The 21,497-nt window shown below is 49.4% G+C and overlaps 2 protein-coding genes across 3 annotated transcripts; both read left to right on the top strand.

Annotated features, from left to right (window-relative positions):
- The first annotated feature begins 246 nt into the window (after positions 1-246).
- LOC146972884 (tight junction-associated protein 1-like) lies at positions 247-19,544 on the top strand. Of its 2 annotated transcripts, XM_085799117.1 has the most exons (9): positions 247-399; positions 7,862-7,890; positions 8,349-8,510; positions 9,516-9,582; positions 13,348-13,377; positions 14,445-14,552; positions 16,132-16,215; positions 17,127-17,873; positions 18,533-19,544. In XM_085799117.1, the coding sequence occupies exons 1-9, from the start codon at positions 277-279 to the stop codon at positions 19,187-19,189; spliced, it is 2,007 nt and encodes a 668-aa protein (XP_085655243.1). In that variant the 5' UTR covers positions 247-276; the 3' UTR covers positions 19,190-19,544. The 2 variants fall into 2 exon arrangements, with proteins under 2 accessions (XP_085655243.1, XP_085655244.1); XM_085799118.1 differs by lacking the exon at positions 13,348-13,377 and having other exon boundaries at positions 249-399; positions 18,533-19,534.
- On the top strand, positions 950-4,072 carry LOC146972885 (uncharacterized). Its single transcript, XM_085800995.1, has 3 exons — positions 950-975; positions 1,032-1,937; positions 3,913-4,072. Exons 1-3 carry the CDS (start codon positions 950-952, stop codon positions 4,070-4,072), a joined length of 1,092 nt encoding a protein of 363 aa, XP_085657121.1.
- Positions 19,545-21,497: the final 1,953 nt, after the last annotated feature.

The raw sequence follows: 21,497 nt of genomic DNA on the forward strand, positions 1-21,497 counted from the left end.
CGGGGCAACACACACACACACACACACACACACACACACACACACACACACACACACGTTTACGCTCCGTCACACACACATGCAGGAGTTGTGTTTGACGGTGATGAGGGGCGACCCAGCATCGATCTGTAGAGAGAGTGTGCGCCCGTGTGTCGGCTGTGTGAGTCAGTCGTGTGGCGGCGGCGGCGGCGGCGGACGTTTCTCACCTCGTCTTCTTCTCCTGCAGGACCGAGACCGACAGGAAGCAGCGGACAGGAAGGAGGGGGAGGGGCCAGGATGACCAGCGCGGCGCCGGCCAGGAAGCCGTACCGCAAGGCGCCGCCGCAGCACCGCGAGACCCGCCACGGCCTGACCGCCGCTGCCACGGCAACGCCACCGCAGCAGCCTGACATCAATCAGGTAAACGCACACACGCTCCACACCCAAACACCCGCTGCCTCACGCCTCGCCACCGCCGCCGCCACCGCCGCCAAGCGGCCGCACAGCAGCTGTCCACGGCGGCACGCCATCTTCACGCCGCCGGCCGCCGCGGCGCTCTCGGACAGCGAGCCGGACGTGTCCAGTCTGTCCAGTCTGGAGCTCTGCATCCCGCCGCCGTCCACGTTCAGGAACCACGGCAACCGGCCCAACAGGACCAGGACCACCGCCGTGGGCGTCACGGCCTCGGACCGCCGCACCGCCAGTCCTCGCCGCACCGCCGCCGATCCTCACAACACCGCTTTACCTCGCCACGCTGCCACTTCCCACCACGTATCCAGTCCTCATCACGCCACCGATCCTCACAACGTCGCCATACTTTGCCGCGACGCCACCAGTCCTCACCACGTTTCTAGTCCTCGCCGCACCGCCGCTTCTCATCACGCCGCGAGTCCTCGGCTCGTTTCTAGTCCTCATCACGCCGCCAATCCTCGCCACACTCCAGGTCCTGGCCACGCCGCCAATCCTCATCATGCCACCGATCCTCACAACACCACCGTACCTCGCCACGACGCCGCTCCTCGCCACGTTTCTAGTCCTCGCCACGTTTCTAGTCCTCGCCACGTTTCTAGTCCTCGCCACGCCGCCGGTGTTCTCTCGACCACCAGCAGCCCGAGCTCTCCAGCTCGCCGTAGCTCCGCTGCGGTGGCGGCGGCTGCTGTAGCGGCGGCTGCGGCGGCGCCGTGGGGCTCCTCCCCCACCAGCAGCCCTAACCCTAGAAGAGCAGCACGGCAACACCGGACTCAAGCGGCCGCCGTCCGGTCCCCGGCGGCCGCGGCGGCGCCGAAGAGCATCCTGAAGCAGCCGAGCTCGCTGGCGGTGGAACACACCTATGACGTCATCAGGAAGTCTAAATCCGTGGAGCTGCTGGACGACGGCCGGCGGCGGCGGGACGACGCCGACCGTCACCGACCCGCTCGCTCTCTGGACCGGGCGGAGCGGCGGGCGCTGGCGGTGCGGCGCTCGTCGGTGCCGTCGCCGTCACCCGGCCGACCGGACTGGAACTGGCGGATGCAGGTTCTGGAGGACAAGGTTCGGTTCTCCAGCTTCCTGGACGAGATCACCAGCAGCGTGCTAAGCCCCGCCCACCTCACGCTGCTCGGCCGCCACTCGCCCTCGGCCGGCGCCGAGCAGGGAAGCCCCGCCCCCCGGCGCCGACACGACGGCCGGCGGCGACACGGTGACAGGAAGCAGCAGCCGGCGGCGGAGGAGCCTTGGACCGCGGACCGCAGCCGGCGCTGGGACGGCTGGGTGGCGGCGCTGCAGCGGCCGGGCCGTGATGTCACCGAGGGGGCGGGGCCGGGCCGTGATGTCACCGAGGGGGCGGGGCGGGGCCGTGATGTCACCGAGGGGGCGCGGCCTAAAGAGGAGGAAGTGGCGGCGAGACGAGTTCAGGGGAATAAACACACAGCTTCTGTTTCTGATGCGTCGCTTCTGTCGCGCATCAAGGTGGGTCAGAGGTCAGAGGTCAGAGGGCACGGCGTCATCCTCACCTCCTCACCCTCACCTACTTCCTGTTTCCTACTTCCTACTTCCTGTTTGCTACTTCCTGTTTCCTACTTCCTGTTTGCTAAGCGTCAGTAAAATAATGAATGTTTTTCTTTACAGACTCAGACGTTTAAACTGTGAAACATTGTTAATCAACATCATTGATTATCTCAGTGGTTCCCAACCGCGATCCCGTGCAGTCATGTGATCGCGGCCGCCAACCAAGCGTCAGCTCAGATATTTTTATATGCTGCGTTTTATTTGAACTCGATTAATATTGGAGAAAGTGAAAGTATAGATGGTTGTTTCAGATTGTGTGTCGTGTTTTTAATCATAACGGACGACTTGCACAACGTAGTGTGAGTTACGGACCGCTTTGCTTACGGCGGTCAACTTTACCATAGCGCTGCTGTATTTAGATTACATACAACACTCTCTCATTCTACATTCTTCATAGTTATGTTTGTACATGTTAATAGTATAGTCAGTTCATTTTTGATCATTTCATCAATGATCGCATTTTGCCGTTAGCCGCTCTGCTAACTTAGCATACTGGCCAAATGAATAAAAGCACCGTAATGTTTATGAAGAGGGCAACCAGCTCTACAAGGACTTAGAGCTTAGCGGCAGGTTAAGCTAACGCTACGAACTACAAGTAGATCGATGATTTAAAATGATCAAAATTTTCCAGAACACTATATAGGCCTAGAAACTGAACCGACTATAACAATATGTACAAAAATAATTAAAGGTGAGCTCAGGTGAAGCTACGTGCAGCAGAGTAGTAGCTCAGGGCTGCTAGCTGCACTAGCTGTCTCTGATGCTAACGAGTGCTAGCAGCTAGCACGTCTCTCTCTCTCAGCAGCAGCAGCAGTTGTCATGACAACAAAGAAACAGAAATACAGTCTGAGTGAAGCGCTAGAGCCGCAGACCGATTCCCCACCGTCACCGACAACTAAAGCCTCGACTGGTAACAAGTATGAGGGCCGTTGTAGTGAGCTAGCTCGATGCTAACTTCAGCTAGCGGTAGCGGTTAGCATCCGCCCCTAACACCGTCTTCCCAGCTCAACACAACGGCATAACAACACAACACCGGAGGCTCCCGGTGTTGGTGACGGTCGGCTATCGGCCCACGGCTCCAGAGCTTCACTCGGACTGTATTTCCTTTCCTTTGTTGTCATGACAACAGCTGCTGTCAGGAGGCTACACAGCTTAGCCCCAGAGGAGGAGGGGCCCAGTTGAAATGTTTTATTTATAAACTGCAACGAACAAAACTCCAGCCTCTACCTTTAATGTGTTGTATGTAATTTGATTTAGCCTCTAATTTTCATTTAGCCAGTATGCTAGTTAGCCGAGCGGCTAACGGCAAGATGCGATCAATGATTAAATGATCGAAAACGCTTTGACTATGTAAAAATACAAACTGAACTGACTACAGGCTACTATTAACATGTACAAACATAACTATGAAGCATGTAGAATGAGAAAGTTAGGTGTAAAAGTGTTGTATGTAATCTAAATACAGCAGCGCTATGGTAAAGTGAGCGGACCGTAACTTCGTGAAGCGGAAGTACGTCACACTACGTTGTGCAAGTCGTCCATTTTAAAAACAACTAGAGAATGCATTTCCTGAAGGAAATACGGGTGAATGCTGAAAGTTGGAAGCTGAATGAGCTGAATAAATTGTTGAAACAAAGCTGAAAAGATTAAATAATATCTGAGGTAAAACTAAAACAATAATTAGTTAAAAGATCAGTAATTTTTTTTAATCAATTACGAGACATTCCAGGCGACTCCACGGTTGAAAAACACTGGATTATTGAATGAAGCGTTGAACCGACGTCCTTCACTGATTGGTCGGTCTGTTTCAGTCTGAATTACCCAGAATGCCACAGTCTGAAGTCTCAACGCAGCTTTTAGTTCCTCTTATTGATCCCTGACGATCAGTGACGACGACGCTTCAGGAAACGCTGACTGCCGAACGGAGCGACGTGATTGGCTCTTCGCCTGCTCCAATCACAGCAGCCCACTCGTTGATTGCCTTGCCAGAACGCCCCGCTGCATGCTGGGAACTGACCAGAACGCCCCGCTGCATGCTGGGAACTGACCAGAACGCCCCGCTGCATGCTGGGAACTGACCAGAACGCCCCGCTGCATGCTGGGAACTGACCAGAACGCCCCGCTGCATGCTGGGAACTGACCAGAACGCCCCGCTGCATGCTGGGAGGTGTTTCTGTACGTCAACATCCGTTTGTCTCCATGAGGTCGTTTGATTGACAGAACGGGTCACGTGTCATGTGACCTCAGGCCCCGCCCCCCTCAGGCCCCGCCCCCCTCAGGCCCCGCCCCTCCAGCCTAATCAATAGAGAGCCGAAGCGGAAGCAGGAAGTAACGTCACCATGGGAACTCAACTCTGAAAAAGTCTCCATGTAAATGAACGGGAGTCAAAGTTTTATTTCATGATCCGTTTGAATTGTGCCATGAGAATAAACTCTGTCCTCTACCTGTTTAAAACATCACGTTTCATGAAGAGAAACCAGCAGTTTGTTGTAAAACTATTGTAGAATAAAATTCCGAAGAATCCGTAACCATAGAGACTCCAGGTGGTGTAGGTGACGTCACCATGGCGACCACATGGCGCCCTTCCTTTCCCGTGTCAGTTGGTGACGTATTTTTTGTGGGACACCAGATCTGTAGCAGAGTCCTGCACGGGTCCAATTTTGGAAACCGGCGCCCGCCCGACCCGTTGGTTTTTAAGCCCGTGTCCCGACCCGTTGGTTTTTAAGCCCGTGTCCCGACCCGTTGGTTTTTAAGCCCGTGTCCCGACCCGTTGGTTTTTAAGCCCGTGTCCCGACCCGTCACCCGTGATTATTTCTGACTACAACCCGGATCCGACCCGCCCGTCAATATTAACCTGTTCACGCAGGCCCCCTAGTGGTTGGGACGCCGGCGTCCCAAATCAATAACACATGAACGGCGTCCTTAATATAACGAAAAGTAGGCATGCTGTAATGAAAACTCCACCACAGACCCTTTAAGGACACTTTCGGCAACATGTAGAAAAAAAAAAGAAGTTTCTAGGTGCTACGGTTTTTTCACAGTCACTGAAAATGTCTCAAACAATATCAGACTACGGCAGCCCACAAGCGACGTCACGTCAACAACGAAGGTGATTTAAACATATATGTACCATCTGTACACCTCTTCTTTCACCACCAAAAAATCGTATACTGTCATATAAACAAAAGCAAAGGACAAAAATGCAGTTTTTACCCCATCAAAGGTTTAAACCAGCCTGCTCACTCAACACAAACAAACCCGGAAGTCATTTTCGAGTGCCGAAAAAGACGGACATTTGTGAATCATAGACCCACTAAAACACTGAATAAAATTACAAGCTTACCCTTTTTTAAAAGCTGAACATGTGCTCGAAAATAATCCATTGATCGATTTTATCCATCGTGACCAGATAATCCACAGCGTGTTACGTAACTCCGCAGTTCTATTACTACTCGCATTCTCCGTCAGACTGCGCACCCGCTTTGCGCAGCTGGCATCGCCTGTCAATCAAAGTCACGGGGGTGAAAACGTTTTGGTCCAATAGCAGAGACTCTAAGGTGTAACCTGATGATCCCTGATTGGGCAAAGCTTAAGCCTGCACCCAGCTGGTTCCTGTGGTTCCCTCTCCCCCTAGTGTCAACAAGTAAGCAATACAAGTCTCCACAAAAAGTGAGTTTTTACTGCCCCAAGTTTAATTAAAATAATAATAAAAGACAAATGAACTATTTCAAATGTCCTTGTTAATTTAAGCCATCACTGATGGTTGTGGGATGTTTACTTCTGGAGTTATAAAGGAAAATAACAATATAATGCAGGCGAAAATAGGTAAATTCATGTTTGGATGGGTTTTGGACACTAAATATTCATCCCCATAAATTAAATTTTCAAATGGCATTTTACTTATGTAACTGGTGTTCCTAAAAGCCATCAAGTGTGTGATTGGCCCCAATAGGTTATCTGTTGGAAAAAAAAAAAAAAAAATCTCACTGGGGCGGTGTTTAGCTCAGTTGGTAGAGCACCCGCCCCATGTGTTGAGGCTATAGTCCTCGCTGCAGGCGGCCCCGGTTCGATTCCCGGGTCGGACGGCCCTATCCTGCATGTCATTCCCCCCATCTCTGCCTCCCATTTCCTGTCACACTCTCAACTGTCCTATCGAATAAAGGCATGAAAAGCCAAAAAAAATATATACTTAAAAAAAAATCTCACTAAAATCTTGCAGTGTGCATTTTAGCCAAATTGGACAATTTTGGACAGGTTTTGCACACTGTACATCGCCAAGGGACACTGTTTGGAAAAACTCTATAGTGCCTCAGTAGTTTTACATATCAACCTAAAATTTGGTACACATGTGGACAGGGAGTGTGTGAACCATATATGAAAAATTCAACCTGTTTTATAATTAGGATTTTGATATATCACCTTTTCACCAAAAATTTCAAACTCGTTTTCTTTTTTTCAAAAAAAAAAAGTTATTTCAGAAGCCCATTTTTTTATGGAATGACTCAATTCAATATTTTATACATATAGATGTAAAGGGACAAAGGTTGTCTTTCATTTAAGCCATAAACCATAGTTGTGGGATTAGTACTTCTGTGGTTATAAAGCTTTAATTGCAGTGATACAAAAACAGGCGGAAATTGCCAAAAATGGCCTCTGCATGAAGAGGTTAAGACCCGCTGCCCGACCCGCTGCCCGTTAGATCGCCGTCATCACCGGCGATAACGGGGATATAGCCGTACTCTTTAGAAAAAAGAAAAAAGAAAAGAAAAGAGAGAGGGGGGGGGCGTACTCTTTCGCGGCTATTTCCGGAACGGAGAATGATAGCGACGTAATTCTTTTTTTAATGAAAGCAGGACACTTCAGCCTTTACATTGATCCCATCAGTGTGTTTGTAGCTTACCCAGAAGCTGAGCAGTCAAGCCATGACCGGCTAAACTCCAGGGAAAGCTGTGAGCGGTCACACCAGCGGCCAAAGATCGTTTATTTACATCAAGATGCTGCTCTGTTGTTGCCGTGAGTGATAAAAAAAAGATTTGCTACGCTGGTTCATGCAGCTGCGCGTGAGTTTTCCTCTGTAGGCCGACACATTCACCCGCTACCCACCCGCGGTCATGTGAGTTCCGCTCGTGCCCGACCCGTGAATTTTCACAAGACAGCTGATCCACCCGTTGAACACCGTTTTTGCGGAGTAACTACCCGTCGGATACCGGCGGGGATCCGACCCGATGCAGGACTCTGGTCTGTATCCGTAGAGCGTCGTCACACTAAATACATTCTTCTGTTGCCGTGACAACAAACTGCTGGTTTCTCTTCATGAAACGTGATGTTTTAAACAGGTAGAGGACAGAGTTTTTTCTCATGGCACAATTCAATCGGATCAGGAAATAAAACTTTGACTCCCGTTCACTCACATGGAGACTTTTTCAGAGTTGAGTTCCCATGGCGACCGTTACTTCCTGCTTCTGCTTCGGCTCTCTATGCACTGACAGGTGGTCGTTGATTCTCCTCGTGTTCTCTCCTCTTTATGTTGATGTTTATAATAATATTGATCATTGATCGATGCCTGTTTAGTTTATTGTTTAATAAAATGTAAACATGTAAATGATTCATGTTTCAATGTGAAACGTAGATTATTGTTATTATTATTATTTACTGTATTATTGGATGTTTCTCTGAGCAGAAACTGATGAAATATTATTGATCAGATCTTTATTGATTTTTCTTTCCTGTGACAACAAGTCAAAGTTTGTCTCGTTGTCACGGCAACAGCATCTTCCTGTCTCGTTGTCACGGCAACAGCCTCTTCCTGTCTGAACCGTGTTGTTGTTTGTTGCAGGAGGCGCTGACCGACTCCGACCGGATCAGGTGAGATACTTCTACTAGTAGTACTTTATATAGTATAGTATAGAGTACTATACTATACTGTACTGTACTCTACTTTACTCTACTGTACTTCTACTCTACTTTACTGTACTTCTACTCTAATGTACTGTACTTTACTGTACTTCTACTGTGCTGTATGTTCTCTTCTCTACGTTACTGTACTTAACTCTATTCTACAGTATTTCTACTCTACTTTCTACTGGACTTTATAGTACTGTACTCTACTGAACTTCTACTCTACTCTACTCTACTGTACTTATACTCTACTGCAGTCTACTCTACTCTACTCTGTTCTACATTGTGATTGTGAAACGTTGTTGTTGAGGTGAAAACTAAAACTTGTCTTCAGAGAATCCAGTAATCCGATTGGTCAGTAACTTGTAGCTGCTTTCTTATGGAACCCCCCCCCCCCCTGCCCTCTGTCTCGTCCCATTACCCAGAATCCTCCAGCAGCAGAATGAGGACCTGCGCCGCCGCCTCTCTCTCTCCACCCACAAGATGGAGGCCATGGAGGCGGAGTTCGACGGCAACCGCCACTACATGGAGGCGGAGCTCAGCCGCACCCGAGACGACCTGGACAAGATGAGGGACAAGTTCCGCAGGTGAGGGAGGATCAGTGCTCTGATTGGCTGTTAGAGGAACACATCTGATTGGCTGTCAGAGGAACACAGCTGATTGGCTGCTCAGGCTAACACTACCTATACACTTCCAGTGTTTGAGCTAAGCTAATTAGCGACTTTAGGTGGAGGCAGGCTAACACTACCTATACACTTCCAGTGTTTGAGCTAAGCTAATTACGGCGATTCGGCTCTATCTCCCTTGTTACTGCACGCACAGTGGAAAGGATGGTGTCTATCTGCTGGTCATGGACTCGGGAGTGAGGCAAGACACTAAAAATAAAATGTTGGCGTATCCCTTTAGACACACTGAAATGGTCCGAAAGAGATTTTAAGATTCCACTCAGAACAGAGACTCGTTAACTACCTCTGTTATTAGCCTGTAATAACTCAGGTGTGACTGTCGTTACCTGTCACTCAGCTCCTCACAGGCCACCGTAGAAACTCATCACACACACACAGAGCTCTCGCCCACTAATTTAACTTCCTCTGTCAACAATTAATAATTAACTCCAATAATAGCTCTGTGCTCTGAGGGCGAGTGAGCATCCTTCACCCATCTCTCTCTGAATGAATGAATGAATGAATGCTTTATTTCAAACATGTAAGTAATACATTAAACTTGAAGCACTAGTCGATAAAACCCTTCCCTGTTAAAAGGGTTTTCCATGGAGTTTTTCCTCAGTGGATGTGAGGGTCTAAGGACAGAGGATGTTGTTCTGATGGGATGTAAAGCCCTTTGAGACAAACTGGTGGTAAAAACGGGCTATACTAATAAACTTGCCTTGCCTTGCCTTTGTATGTTTGAAAAGGAGTAGGAAGAAGCATTAGCTTATTAATTCCTACCCCTTCTCCACTTAGTACCTAGTGCTATAGGTTATCTTACTTCCTGTGTATCCTGTTGTTTGTTTGTTTGTTTTTTTAATACTCTCAACAATGAAATGCAAAAGGTTTTTAAAGTTGTGTCTCTCTCCCTCTCTCTCTCTGCAGACTGCAGAACAGCTACACGGCGTCTCAGAGAGCCAATCAGGACCTGGAGGAGAAGCTCCACGCTCTGGTAAATCTCCTTTATTTCACTGATTCTGTCCATTAGTGTGACGTCAACTCAGTAACGAGGCTCCTGATTGGTGCAAACCCTCCTGACTGTGTATGTGTGAGTGTGTGTGCGTGTGTTTTGTCATCGATCACTCGGCCAATAACTGATCGATGACTAAATGATAACGCACTCTCATGCTGTGCATTGATTAATAGTGGAAAAGTGGATGTGACTGACAGCACTGTGGTTGCCACGGGCGACCAAGCTGGAGGTCAGAGGTCACCAGTCATCAGTTGGTGCAGCGAAGACAAATAAAAGATAAAGGGGTCGTTACCACGGTGACAAGTCTGTTTAACTCATGAAATAAACACCAGTATTGATTTTTTATTGGCAAAAATTTTCAGATCAGCTGAAACGCCAAATGTTTGATCAGTAAATAAACACTAATCAAAGATTATCAGTAATTAAATTAATTTAATTTCACACGTTGAGCCATAGATATATACACATAGCTGCCGCCTCGGACGCTGCTGTCCATTGGAACGATGCGTCAACGTGGCGGCCATCTTGGTCAGGGGGAAGCCGTGTCTACTTCCTGCATCAGAGGTCTATCAACCATTAACATCACCACAACTCACTGGATATTCAACCCATTTTCAAGCCGTTGGGTTTATTATAAATGTCAGACAGAGTATAATAAGTATATATATTTTTTTATATTAAACATACACTTGGATACTCAGACACCCACCCACATGCATAAATACACTGAAATGTGTTCTAGAGGGTCTGACTGGTCTGACTGCTGGTCAGACGTTTATAAGTCCATGGTCAGAAACCCCGTCCCAAGATGGCGGCCGTGTTGACGTACCTTACAAGCCCGAATGCAGCATCTACGTGTATATATCTATGGTCTGAGCACCTGATTGGTCCAAGGAGTTCTGTTGTCGGGTCTTTCTGCCCCGGTAGCGTTTCCAAGGCAAACAGTCAAACATCAAGGATGTCACCGGGGTCGGGGCTCTGGCGAGCGCCTGGTGGAGCGGCGCTGGCCCAACTCCTGCAGGAAGGTCCAGAAGGTGCAGTGTGATTTGGGTGGCAGTCGTGGGCCTCGACGAGCCAATCCCTGGACAATGACTCTGACCACGGGGACATGGACTGTCACCAAGCGGGGGGAGGATGAGCGGTACCGGCTAGAGATAGTCGGGCTCAACTCCACGCACAGTCCTGCCTCTGGAACCTGTCGTGGAAATGTTTAGCTGTTTTCTGTTGGTGAATAATGAAATAGAGACTTCTGCCGGCCAACAAGCTTTTATTTCCTTGCAAGGAAAGGTCAGTCCTCACCCGAGCGGTGACGGTAAAGGAAAGACCCAGAGAATGAGGAGACCTAAACATTTATACCTGAGGAACTCCCCCTAGGTGTGTTCCATATCCTTTTGTCTGCTGCTGGTATCGCCACCGACCCCCGAGGTTGTTTCACACCTGGGGCATCCTGCAGGGTTTTGTGTCTAGGTGGGAAGTTAAGAGGTCTAGACATTAAAATACACAAATGGGTAGGAAACAAAAGGAGATCTGATATCTTGGGGGAATGTTGAAACATAGAAAGATTCAAATTTACCATTACAAAGCCAACTCCTTGAGAGAGGCTGTACTCTTCTCTACTCTTGGAGAGGCGGCAAGCTGGTGTGGGTTGTTCATAGCTCCCAGCTCAGCTGCCATGTGTGGAAGTCTTCCCAGCTGGACGAGTGGGTCGCCTCCCTGTGCCTTCGGGTTGGAGACAAGTCTCTCACTGTTGTTTCAGCCAACGAGGCGAACAGCAGTGCAGAGTACCAGCTCCCAGTGGAGGCTGGAGACATCCCAGTGGACCATGTTCTCCACTTCCATTGTTGACGCAGCCGTTCAAAGCTGTGGCCATAAGGTCTCCGGTGCCTGTCGTGGCGACAACCCCTGAACTCGGTGGTGGACATTGACAGTAAGGAGTCCTATCGAGCCAGGTTGGCTTGGGGACTCATGAGGCAGCTGACAGGTACCGGCAGGCAAAGCGTGCAACAGCTCTGGCGGTTGCGGAAGCAAAAACTTGGGTCTGGAGGAATTTTCGGGGAGGCCATGGAGGAGGACTACCGGTCGACCTCGAGGAAATTCTGGCAAACCATCCGGCGCCTCAGGAGGGGGAAGCAGTGCTCCGCCAACACTGTTTACAGTGGAGGAGGGGAGCTGTTGACCTCGACTGGGGATATCGTCGGGCGGTGGAAGGAATACTTCGAGGATCTCCTCAATCCCACTGACAGGCCTTCCGTCGAGGAAGCAGAGGCTGAGGATTCAGAGGTCGATTCATTCATCACCCAAGCTGAAGTCACTGAGGTAGTCCAGAAGCTCCTCAGTGGCAAGGCACCGGGGGTGGATGAGATCCGCCCTGAGTACCTCAAGTCTCTGGATGTTGCGGGGCTGTCGTGGCTGACACGCCTCTGCAGCATCGCGTGGCAGTCGGGGACAGTGCCTCTGGACTGGCAGACCGGGGTGGTGGTCCCTCTCTTCAAAAAGGGGGACCGGAGGGTGTGTTCCAACTACCGGGGGATCACACTCCTCAGCCTCCCGGGGAAAGTCTATTCCAGGGTGCTGGAGAGGAGAATTCGGCCGATAGTCAAACCTCGGATTCAGGAGGAACAATGCGGTTTTCGTCCTGAACGCTGGACCAGCTCTACACCCTCCGCAGGGTGCTCGAGGGCGCATGGGAGTTTGCCCAACCAGTCCACATGTGTTTTGTGGACTTGGAGAAGGCTTTCGACCGTGTCCCACGTGGCATCCTGTGGGAGGTGCTCCGAGAGTATGGGGTCGGAGGCCCTCTGCTGAGGGCTGTACGGTCCCTGTATGACCGGAGCAGGAGCTTGGTTCGCATGGCGGCAGTAAGTCAGACCTGTTCCCGGTGCGTGTTGGACTCCGGCAGGGCTGCCCTTTGTCACCGGTTCTGTTCATTATTTTTATGGACAGAATTTCTAGGCGCAGCCAAGTGCCGGAGGGGGTACGGTTCAGGAGCCACTTGATTTCATCTCTGCTTTTTGCAGATGATGTGGTCTTGTTGGCTACCTCGAGCCAGAACCTTCAGCATGCACTGGGGCGGTTTGCAGCCGAGTGTGAAGCAGCTGGGATGAGAATCAGCACCTCTAAGTCCGAGGCCATGGTTCTCGACCGGAAAAAGGTGGCTTGCACCCTCCAGGTCGGGGGAGAGTTCCTGCCTCAGGTGGAGGAGTTTAAGTATCTTGGGGCCTTGTTCACGAGTGAGGGAAAGATGGAGCACGAGATCGACAGGCGGATCAGTGCAGCGGCCGCAGTAATGCGGTCATTGTATCGGTCCGTCGTGGTGAAGAGGGAGCTGAGCCGAAAGGCAAAGCTCTCGATTTACCGGTCGATCTACGTTCCCACCCTCACCTACGGTCATGAACTCTGGGTCATGACCAAAAGAACGGGATCCCGGATACAAGCGGTATTAAGGTATTAAAACGTGAAACATTGAAAAGTTTTGATCGAACAGAACTTTCCCAGAAAGTTTTGTTTGAAAGCAGCTTTATTTTGAAGGGTCAGGTTCATATTTGTGTGATCATTGTGTAAAGTTTTGGGATAAATTATTGATTAAGTTTCTGGTTTGATAAAAAAAAAAAAAAACTCGTCAACATCAACTTCCTGTTTGTTGTCTAATGTGGTTCATCTCTCTCTCTTCCTCCCTCTCTCTCTCATGCTGCTCTCTGATGGACTCATCTTCATCTTCCTCATCATCCTCTTCATCCTCACCAGGCTGCCGTCAGTCAAACATGGGTTCATGCAGTTGCGTTTCATTCTTCTTCCTCCTCCTCCTCTTCCTCCCCCCTCCTCTTCATCACATCTCTCCTCCTCTTCCTCACTCTGTCAGCGGTTTGAACACCGACTCGTCAAGTTTTTAAAGAACCCCGCCCCCTCTCAGTCGTCGTTGCCATGTCAACAACAAGGTGTTGTCATGGCGACTTTTTAAACTCGGTGTTCAAACCGTTGATTAATGATTTGAGTTGCCTGTAGAACCCGATCGCTCCTCTCTACAGAACCGACGAGACGTTATTGATACCATGATGTCATTATTGATTCTGCTTATCAGTTTGAATATATAGCTTCACTTCCTGTTTGGTAACCGCGCAGTAAAAAGCGTAATTTCAGGACCAGCTAGGCTAATGTTAGCATCGTTCACAGATTAAATAGCAGGAAGTAGCCTACGGATTAGCTGGTTAGCGCCCTATGTTGTTTGACTCCGCCCACAATCTGCTGTAGCGAGGAGCGATTTGTTGTAAGAATGAAAAAAGGAAATCCATGTTAACAGGAAGGTTTTCTTCATGCTAGCTTTGTTAGCAAGTGTTAGCTGTGTTAGCATTAGCTGTGTAGCAGGGTTAGCTGTTAGCGGTGTTAGCTGTTTGCCTGCTGCTTCTTTTTGTTTTGGTTTTCAGTGCAGGAAGAGACTTGATGAAACTATTTCATCTTTCAGCTTTGACGCTTTGATCAAGATCTTATTGATCTTATCGATCGTACTGCAGCGGCCGCACCATCCCATAATGCACCTGTGGAGTGCTGCTAGCTAAAGCAGCATTCAAATTATCTGGGAAACCTGGAGAAACATGAAACACGTCAGATTTTAGACAAGGGAAGCTAAACTACAGAAAACTACAAAGATGGCGTCTCCATGGATACGAACCTGTTGCAGCCGTAGTACAGACACGTTTTCTGAAGATTGTTCCCACATGATCTGAATGTAGTTCCTCTGCTGAAGCCCCGCCTCCTGCCTCTATTGGCTGTCTCAGCTGTGATTGGCAGCCGATGCTCTAACATGATGTCTGTGCCCCGCCCCCCCCCCCCCCCCCCCCCCACAGCTACGGAAGGTGGAGAGGGACAAAAAGACGATGGACCAGGAGATCGTGGAGCTGACCAACAAACTGCTGGACGCCAAGAACACCATCGACCGGCTGGAGGAGCTCAACGTGAGTTACTCTGCTCTACTTCGACTGTACTCTGCTGCAAATCACTGCACTGTGCTCTATTGTAGCCTGCAGTACACTACTGTACTCTACTTTACTATACTCTATTCTACTCTATGTAATCTATTCTACTGTACTCTACTTTACTATACTCTAGTAGTTTTTTACCACACTGTAGCTACTCTATTCTACTCTATGTAATCTATTCTACTGTACTGTACTTTACTGTACTCTACCGTACATTACTTAGTCTACTGTACTTCCTTTGAATAGTGGTTAGTGTCTCAGATTAGGTTCTTTATGGGCTTTAGGGTTTAAAGGGATACGCCAACATTTTTATTTTTTTCGTGTCTTGCTTCACTCCCGAGTCCATGACCAGCAGATAGACACTATCCTTTCTACTGTGCGTGCAGTAACCATGGAGATAGAGGCAGAGCTGGCACACCGCTAATTAGCTTAGCTCAAACACTGGAAGTGTATGGGTAGTGTTAGCCTGCCTCCACCTAAAGTCGCTAATTAGCTTAGCTCAAACACTGGAAGTGTATGGGTAGTGTTAGCCTGCCTACTACCTAAAGTCACTAATTAGCTTAGCTCAAACACTGGAAGTGTATGGGTAGTGTTAGCCTGCCTCCTACCCGAGCTGAAATCAGCAGTCAGAAGCTGATTTCATTTTAGCTCTAAACTCTGTAAATATATCACTTTATCAACATTTCAAACATGTTTAGGTGAGAAAGTAGCCGTTTAGATCAGCAGTGTGTCGTTAATTTGTCTAAATACCATCTGTTTATAATCTTGTTGGGACAAATTTGGCGCTACTCAAGCTAGCCGTTGTGACCAACGCACTTCTGGTTACTTTCACAAAATAAAACACCTGTTGCCCTTTACATACAGAAAACCATGAGGATAGAATTTGTGCTTTTACTTTTAAACAGGAAGCTAACCTACCCTCGATGTAGCTAGCTTGAACCAAAATAAAGCGTCTTTGCTTGAACCCTCCGTTTTGACCGATCTCGTCCCGTTGGCGGCATTTGACCGCTCAAGATGCCTTACCGGAGAGTTTTGTCAGCTCTGAGACGAAGATCGGTCCGTTTAGAGTTGCTGAAGAGTTTCTCTGATGACTTTAGGTGGAGGCAGGCTAACACTACCCATACACTTCCAGTGTTTGAGCTAAGCTAATTAGAGATTTTAGGTGGAGGCAGGCTAACACTACCTATACACTTCCAGTGTTTGAGCTAAGCTAATTAGTGACTTTAGGTGGAGGCAGGCTAACACTACCCATACACTTCCAGTGTTTGAGCTAAGCTAATTAGCGACTTTAGGTGGAGGCAGGCTAACACTACCTATACACTTCCAGTGTTTGAGCTAAGCTAATTAGTGACTTTAGGTGGAGGCAGGCTAACACTAACCATACACTTCCAGTGTTTGAGCTAAGCTAATTAGTGACTTTAGGTAGGAGGCAGGCTAACACTACCCATACACTTCCAGCGTTTGAGCTAAGCTAATTAGCTTATTCCTTTAAAGGTTTTGGTAGAACCAGAACCAGAACCGTCAGTGACATCATCCTGCTCTGTGTTGTGTTCAGGAGCGCTACCGGCAGGACTGTAATCTCGCCGTTCAGCTGCTCAAGTGCAACAAGTCACATTTCAGGAACCACAAGTTCGCTGATGTAAGTAACTGATCACTGATCAATACTTTGATTTCAATGTGTTTCTGTTCAATGACTGGATCAACATTGTCAACGAAATTCAGTGCATGGAAAAACTGACCTTTGTCCTAAGACTACAAGCTGAACAGTTTACCAAGTACTGGGAAAAGTGGACTTCATATTCTCTAACGTGTAACTCATTGTCTGTGTGAATGATAACCCCATTTGCTCTAATACATGTCCTATGTCAACCTTGTCAACCTGTCTGTTCTATATGATTTTGTTTTTTCTCTGTTTTTATGTTTCATTGTTTGTCCTTTATTGTTGAAAAAAGAATTGAAAACTTAAAGCAGAAGTAAGTGATATATTTGTGTTAATCTAAGTCTTAAATAGTTGTATCTTCCGACAGCAATCACTTCTATAGAGTGTTTGGTCTGAAACACGGGTCTGTCAGTCACTCTGCTCTGCTCTGAGCCCAGGAGAAAACTTTCCTTGTATCCTACAACCTTTATCCAATGAGGAGAGAGAACGGCATAAAGGGGCAGTCCTCTCTGTGTGTGCAGCCAAGGGATGCGCCTGAATGTGGTGACGTAGGGACGAGGACTGTTATGGTGCGTTCAAGGCAACCCGTAACTGGTGTTTTTCCGACCTGTGAAGTGGTACCAGTTCGATCTGGTACGAGTTCACGGGTCAGAAGTTACGAGTGGCCGTTATAGTGACTTTCACAGGTAAAACAGGTCGGAGAAACACGAGTGGGTTGCCTGGAACGCTACAAAGTCGTAAGTTGTGACTTGAAGCTGTAATTTACGGTTTCAAAAGCCTGCCTGGAACGCAGCATTAGCCAAAACCACCGGATCACTTACTTCTGCTTTAATAAAAAGAAAGTTTGTTTCTGTTCATATCTGATATAAACTCTGTGTGTGTGTGTGCAGCTGCCCTATGAGCTGCAGGACATGCTGAACAAACACATGAAGAGCAGCCTGCCTGAGGGCGGCTCGGCCCCCGACCCCGACACGCTCAGTCTGACGCCGGCCGACGTCGTGCCGACATCCGTCATCGCCCGCGTGCTGGAGAAACCTGAGCCGCTGCTGCTCAACTCGGCCCAGTCCAGCAGCAGCTGCGGCCGCCCCGTCGCCGAGGACGTGTTCGTGCACGTGGACATGACGGGCGGCGGTAGCGGTGGCGGTGGCGGTGGCGGTGGCGGTGTGGCGCGGGCAGAGCGCCGCGGGCGGGAGAACGGCGGCGGTGGCGGTGTTGCTGCTCAGGAGGCGGTGGTGGCGCAGCAGAACGGGTCGTGCCGCAGCCAGAGCAGCCTGGACGGCGAGGACGTGGGCGTGGGCGCGGCGCCGTCCTTCGAGAAGCTGAACCCGTACCCGCCGCCGCCGCCGCCACACCCGCTCTACCCCGGGCGCAAGGTCATCGAGTTCTCGTCGGACGACAAGGTGAAGATCCCCAAGAACTCGCCGCTGCCCAACTGCACCTACGCCACGCGGCAGGCCATCTCGCTCAGCCTGGTGCAGAACGACGACGAGCGGCTGGCCGCGCCCGCCAGCCCCGCTAGCCCCGCCCCCTCCTCCTCCTCAGGGGGCGGGGCCATCCAGCGCACGCCGCTGTCCCAGCAGGACGCCGCCAGCGAGCCGCAGTCCAGCCAGTCGAGTCCCTTCAGCAGCCCGCCACAGGTAAGCCCCGCCCACCTGCACGGTAGAGCTGGGACGGTACACTTTTCTCTCGATTCGATTTAAAGGGATATGCCAACATTCTGGCTTCTGAAACCTTTCTGACAGAATGAGATATATATATAGGTAAACTGCTGCATTTTAACATTTATCTGCACACAAACACTGTAGGAGCCTATAAATTAACATACTCCATTATAAAGTGAACTGAAACCCTTTTCAAAACCTGGACTCTCTGGATGTAAAAAAGGCACAAATGCACATTGCACAATAGGGGTGGGAGAAAAAAATCGATTCACACAAGTATCGCAATATTTTTTTTGACGATTTCTAAATCAATTTTTTTTTTCAACAATCAATAATTTTTTTTTTTTTTTAGACTTTTTTTAAAATATAGTATATATTGTGCAATGTGCATTTGTTCGCCTTTTTTTTTTTTTACATACGGAGAGTTATAAGCCTTTCAGGTTTCAGACTCATCTGCACATTTTTAGGTGGAGGCAGGCTAACACTACCTATACACTTCCAGTGTTTGAGCTAAGCTAATTCGTATCTTTCTCACTAGTAAGAGAGATAAGTAAATGTTTTGTTCTATTTTATATGTGCATATATATAAAGTCTAAAGTCTAACCCCCCCCCCCCCCTCCCCCCCCGCCCTCCAGGCGCCCAGCGTGCTGGCGAGCTCCGGCAGCTCGGAGGAGGATCTCCTCGCCAACTGGCAGCGCATGTTCGTGGAGAAGATGGCGCCGTCGTGCGAGGCGGCGCTGGTCCACCGCACGTCGTTCAGCAGCCAGACGGCGTCGGAGCTGCAGCGGGGGGGCGGGGGCGGCGGGGGGGGCGTGGCCTACTCGGACGGCGAGGAGGGCTCGTCGGCGCGGAGCTGGACGCCGAGCCGCGGCTCCAGCCTCGACACCGACACCGACACGGAGCAGCGGCCGGGACGCCGCGGGCGCTACGGCGGCGGCGGCTCGGTGGGGGAGGGGGAGGGGGAGGGGAGGGAGGGGGAGGGGGAGGGGCTTCTGATGAACCTGGACGACGACGGCGGCAGCGGCGACACGGCGGTCACCGTGGCGACCAGGCAGGAGGAGGAAGAGGAGGAGGAGGAGGTGAGGGACGTCCTCCCCCACCAGCTGCCCGTCATCTCGCCGTCGCGCCTCCTGGAGCTGGACGCCGTCGTTGCCCCCGGCGACGCCGTAGCGCCACCGCTGCCGGGGGCAACGCCGCGGCGCCAGAAGAGCCCGAAGCGGATGGGGGTTCACCACCTGCACCGCAAGGACAGTCTGACCCGCGCCCAGGAGCACGGCACGCTGCTGGACTGAGGCTGCCGCGCTGCTGCTGTCTCCATGGCAACGCACCTGTCCATCACCGGGGTCAGAGGTCACGCCCATCCAGGATATAGCCATACTCTACCGTATGCTGCCGAGGTGTGTGTGTGTGTGTGTGTGTGTGTGTGTGTGTGTCCTATAAAGTATTGATCACCTGACCAAGATAAATAATCAATAATAATCAGTATTAGGATCAATATTAAAAATCCCAAATCTATTGTGTGCGTGTGTTGATCAGCTGATAACTGGTCAGTGAGTCAACCAATCGTGTGTTATTATGAAAATAAATCAAGTAAAAACTTTATTTTGAAAGATTCTGTAACAAAGAAACAATAAGTGATGAAAATTTAAAGGGTAATTGCCTTTTTTTTTTTTTACAACCTGGACCTTATTTTTATCATGAAATCGGATCTTTTCCTCCCCCAGATAACTTTGGTCTGTAGGTTGACCTACTGAGCTGCTCATTTTGTTCTGACAAGTCGGAAACACGCAGAAACGAACCGTAGCATTAGCGGTAGCAACAAGCCGCGCGGCGCTCAGAGATGACATCATCCAGGTCAGAGGTCAGTAGGTCAACCTACAGACCCCGGATGTTGATAACAGCTAACCCCGGACTCAGAGGGGAATAGCACTAGCCTATCAGAACTAAATCTTGGTGAAATGAAGGAGTTTCTCTGCAGATAATGTGTTATTTAGACCCTGTAGACTCCATTATACGGATATACGCGCCTCTCGGCTGGAGCTCATTTCATCACAAGCACTTGGAATGACACCAAAGTTATCTGGGGGAGGAAATTATCGGATTTTACGATAGAAATAAGGTCCAGGTTGTAAAAAAACGTATTTAAATCAAATTCACCGTTAGGCCAAAAGTGACTTTAGTCCAGATGAGCCGAGGCGTTAGGCCGCGTGCTGCATTCTGATTGGCTGTCGACATAAGCATCAATGATGAGTGTGTATGTGTGTGAGTGTGTGTGTGTGTGTGTGTGTGTGTGTCAGAGTCGGGGGGGGGGTGGGGGGATAAACACTTTAAAACACTGAAGTAAAAACTTTACGGACGTCTTTGCCTTGTTTCCGGACCAGGAGCTTTTATTTTGAAGAACACAGACGAGACACAACCTGGATGAACACACACTCTCTCTCTCTCACACAGAAACACACACACACACACACACACACCCTCACACACACACACACACACACCCTCACACACACACACACCCTCACACACACACACACACACACACACACACACACACACACCACCTCTCTCTCTCTCTCTGGTTGCGAGTGCGACGCCGCGTCTCTCTCTTTTATTTAGTCAATAATCATTGTTTTTCTTTGTTTGTTGTTTGTTTGTTGTCCCTGCTGGGGGGACGGACATCAACATGTTGTTGTTGTTGTTGTTTATTTGTTTATGAAGTTTTTTCTCTTTGTTTTGTTTTGATTTGATTTGATTTGTTGTTGATTAGTTTTAGTGTTTTGCCTAGTGGAGTGTACGGAGGCCTGGAGGGGACACACACCTGGAGGGTTAACCCTAACACACACACCGTAACCATAACAACCTGCTCAGGGTTCCCACTCGATCACATCCGCTCCCTGTTACTATGTTTTCACACCTCACTAAGGATTTATTTTCTAAAAAAGTGAGAAAAAAAGAGAAAACTAGCCCCTAGCCTTCCCCCTAGCCTTAGCCCTAGCCTTAGCCCTTGAAACGGAGCTACAATTCATAGGGGTTGAAAGTCAACATTTCATCAATGAGACCAACATTTATCTCCTAAAAAGAATGTAACTACCCGGTGGTAAAGCTCTAAAAACCTGCGGGTAAGTTAATTAGCGATGGTCTTTTCTCCCCCGGGATGACAACGGAGGTTGGCCGGCTGACCAGCTCTCTGGACGGGTGGTGTCTCTGTGACGAGCCGTTGATCTGCTCCACAGGTGGAGCTTCACTTCTCCCAAAAACATGGGAGCAAACGTCTAAACAGCCTCATGTGGATAAACCAACCGCACATTGGGATCTAAACAGCTACTTTCTCTCATGAAAAAATATTAAAACTTAACAAAGTGACGTGATAACAGAGCTACAGTGAGAAATAAAACAGCTGCCGGTTGCCGCCAGATGCATTCTGGGAAACTTGTCATAGCCCTCGGTTTGTGTGCCTCTGAAAAGTCTCTGTTTGAAGGTCCAGATAGCCAGACCACTTCCCCCTAACCCTCGTCTGGACCAGAACCAGGACAACACCACTTCACCTGAACAAGCAAAACGAAGAGTTAGGGCCACGGGCTAAAGGCTAAGGGCTAA

The sequence above is a fragment of the Trachurus japonicus genome, chromosome 15 (assembly GCF_045865225.1).
Source record: "Trachurus japonicus isolate A0001 chromosome 15, Traja_1.0".
NCBI classification, from domain to species: Eukaryota; Metazoa; Chordata; class Actinopteri; order Carangiformes; family Carangidae; genus Trachurus; species Trachurus japonicus.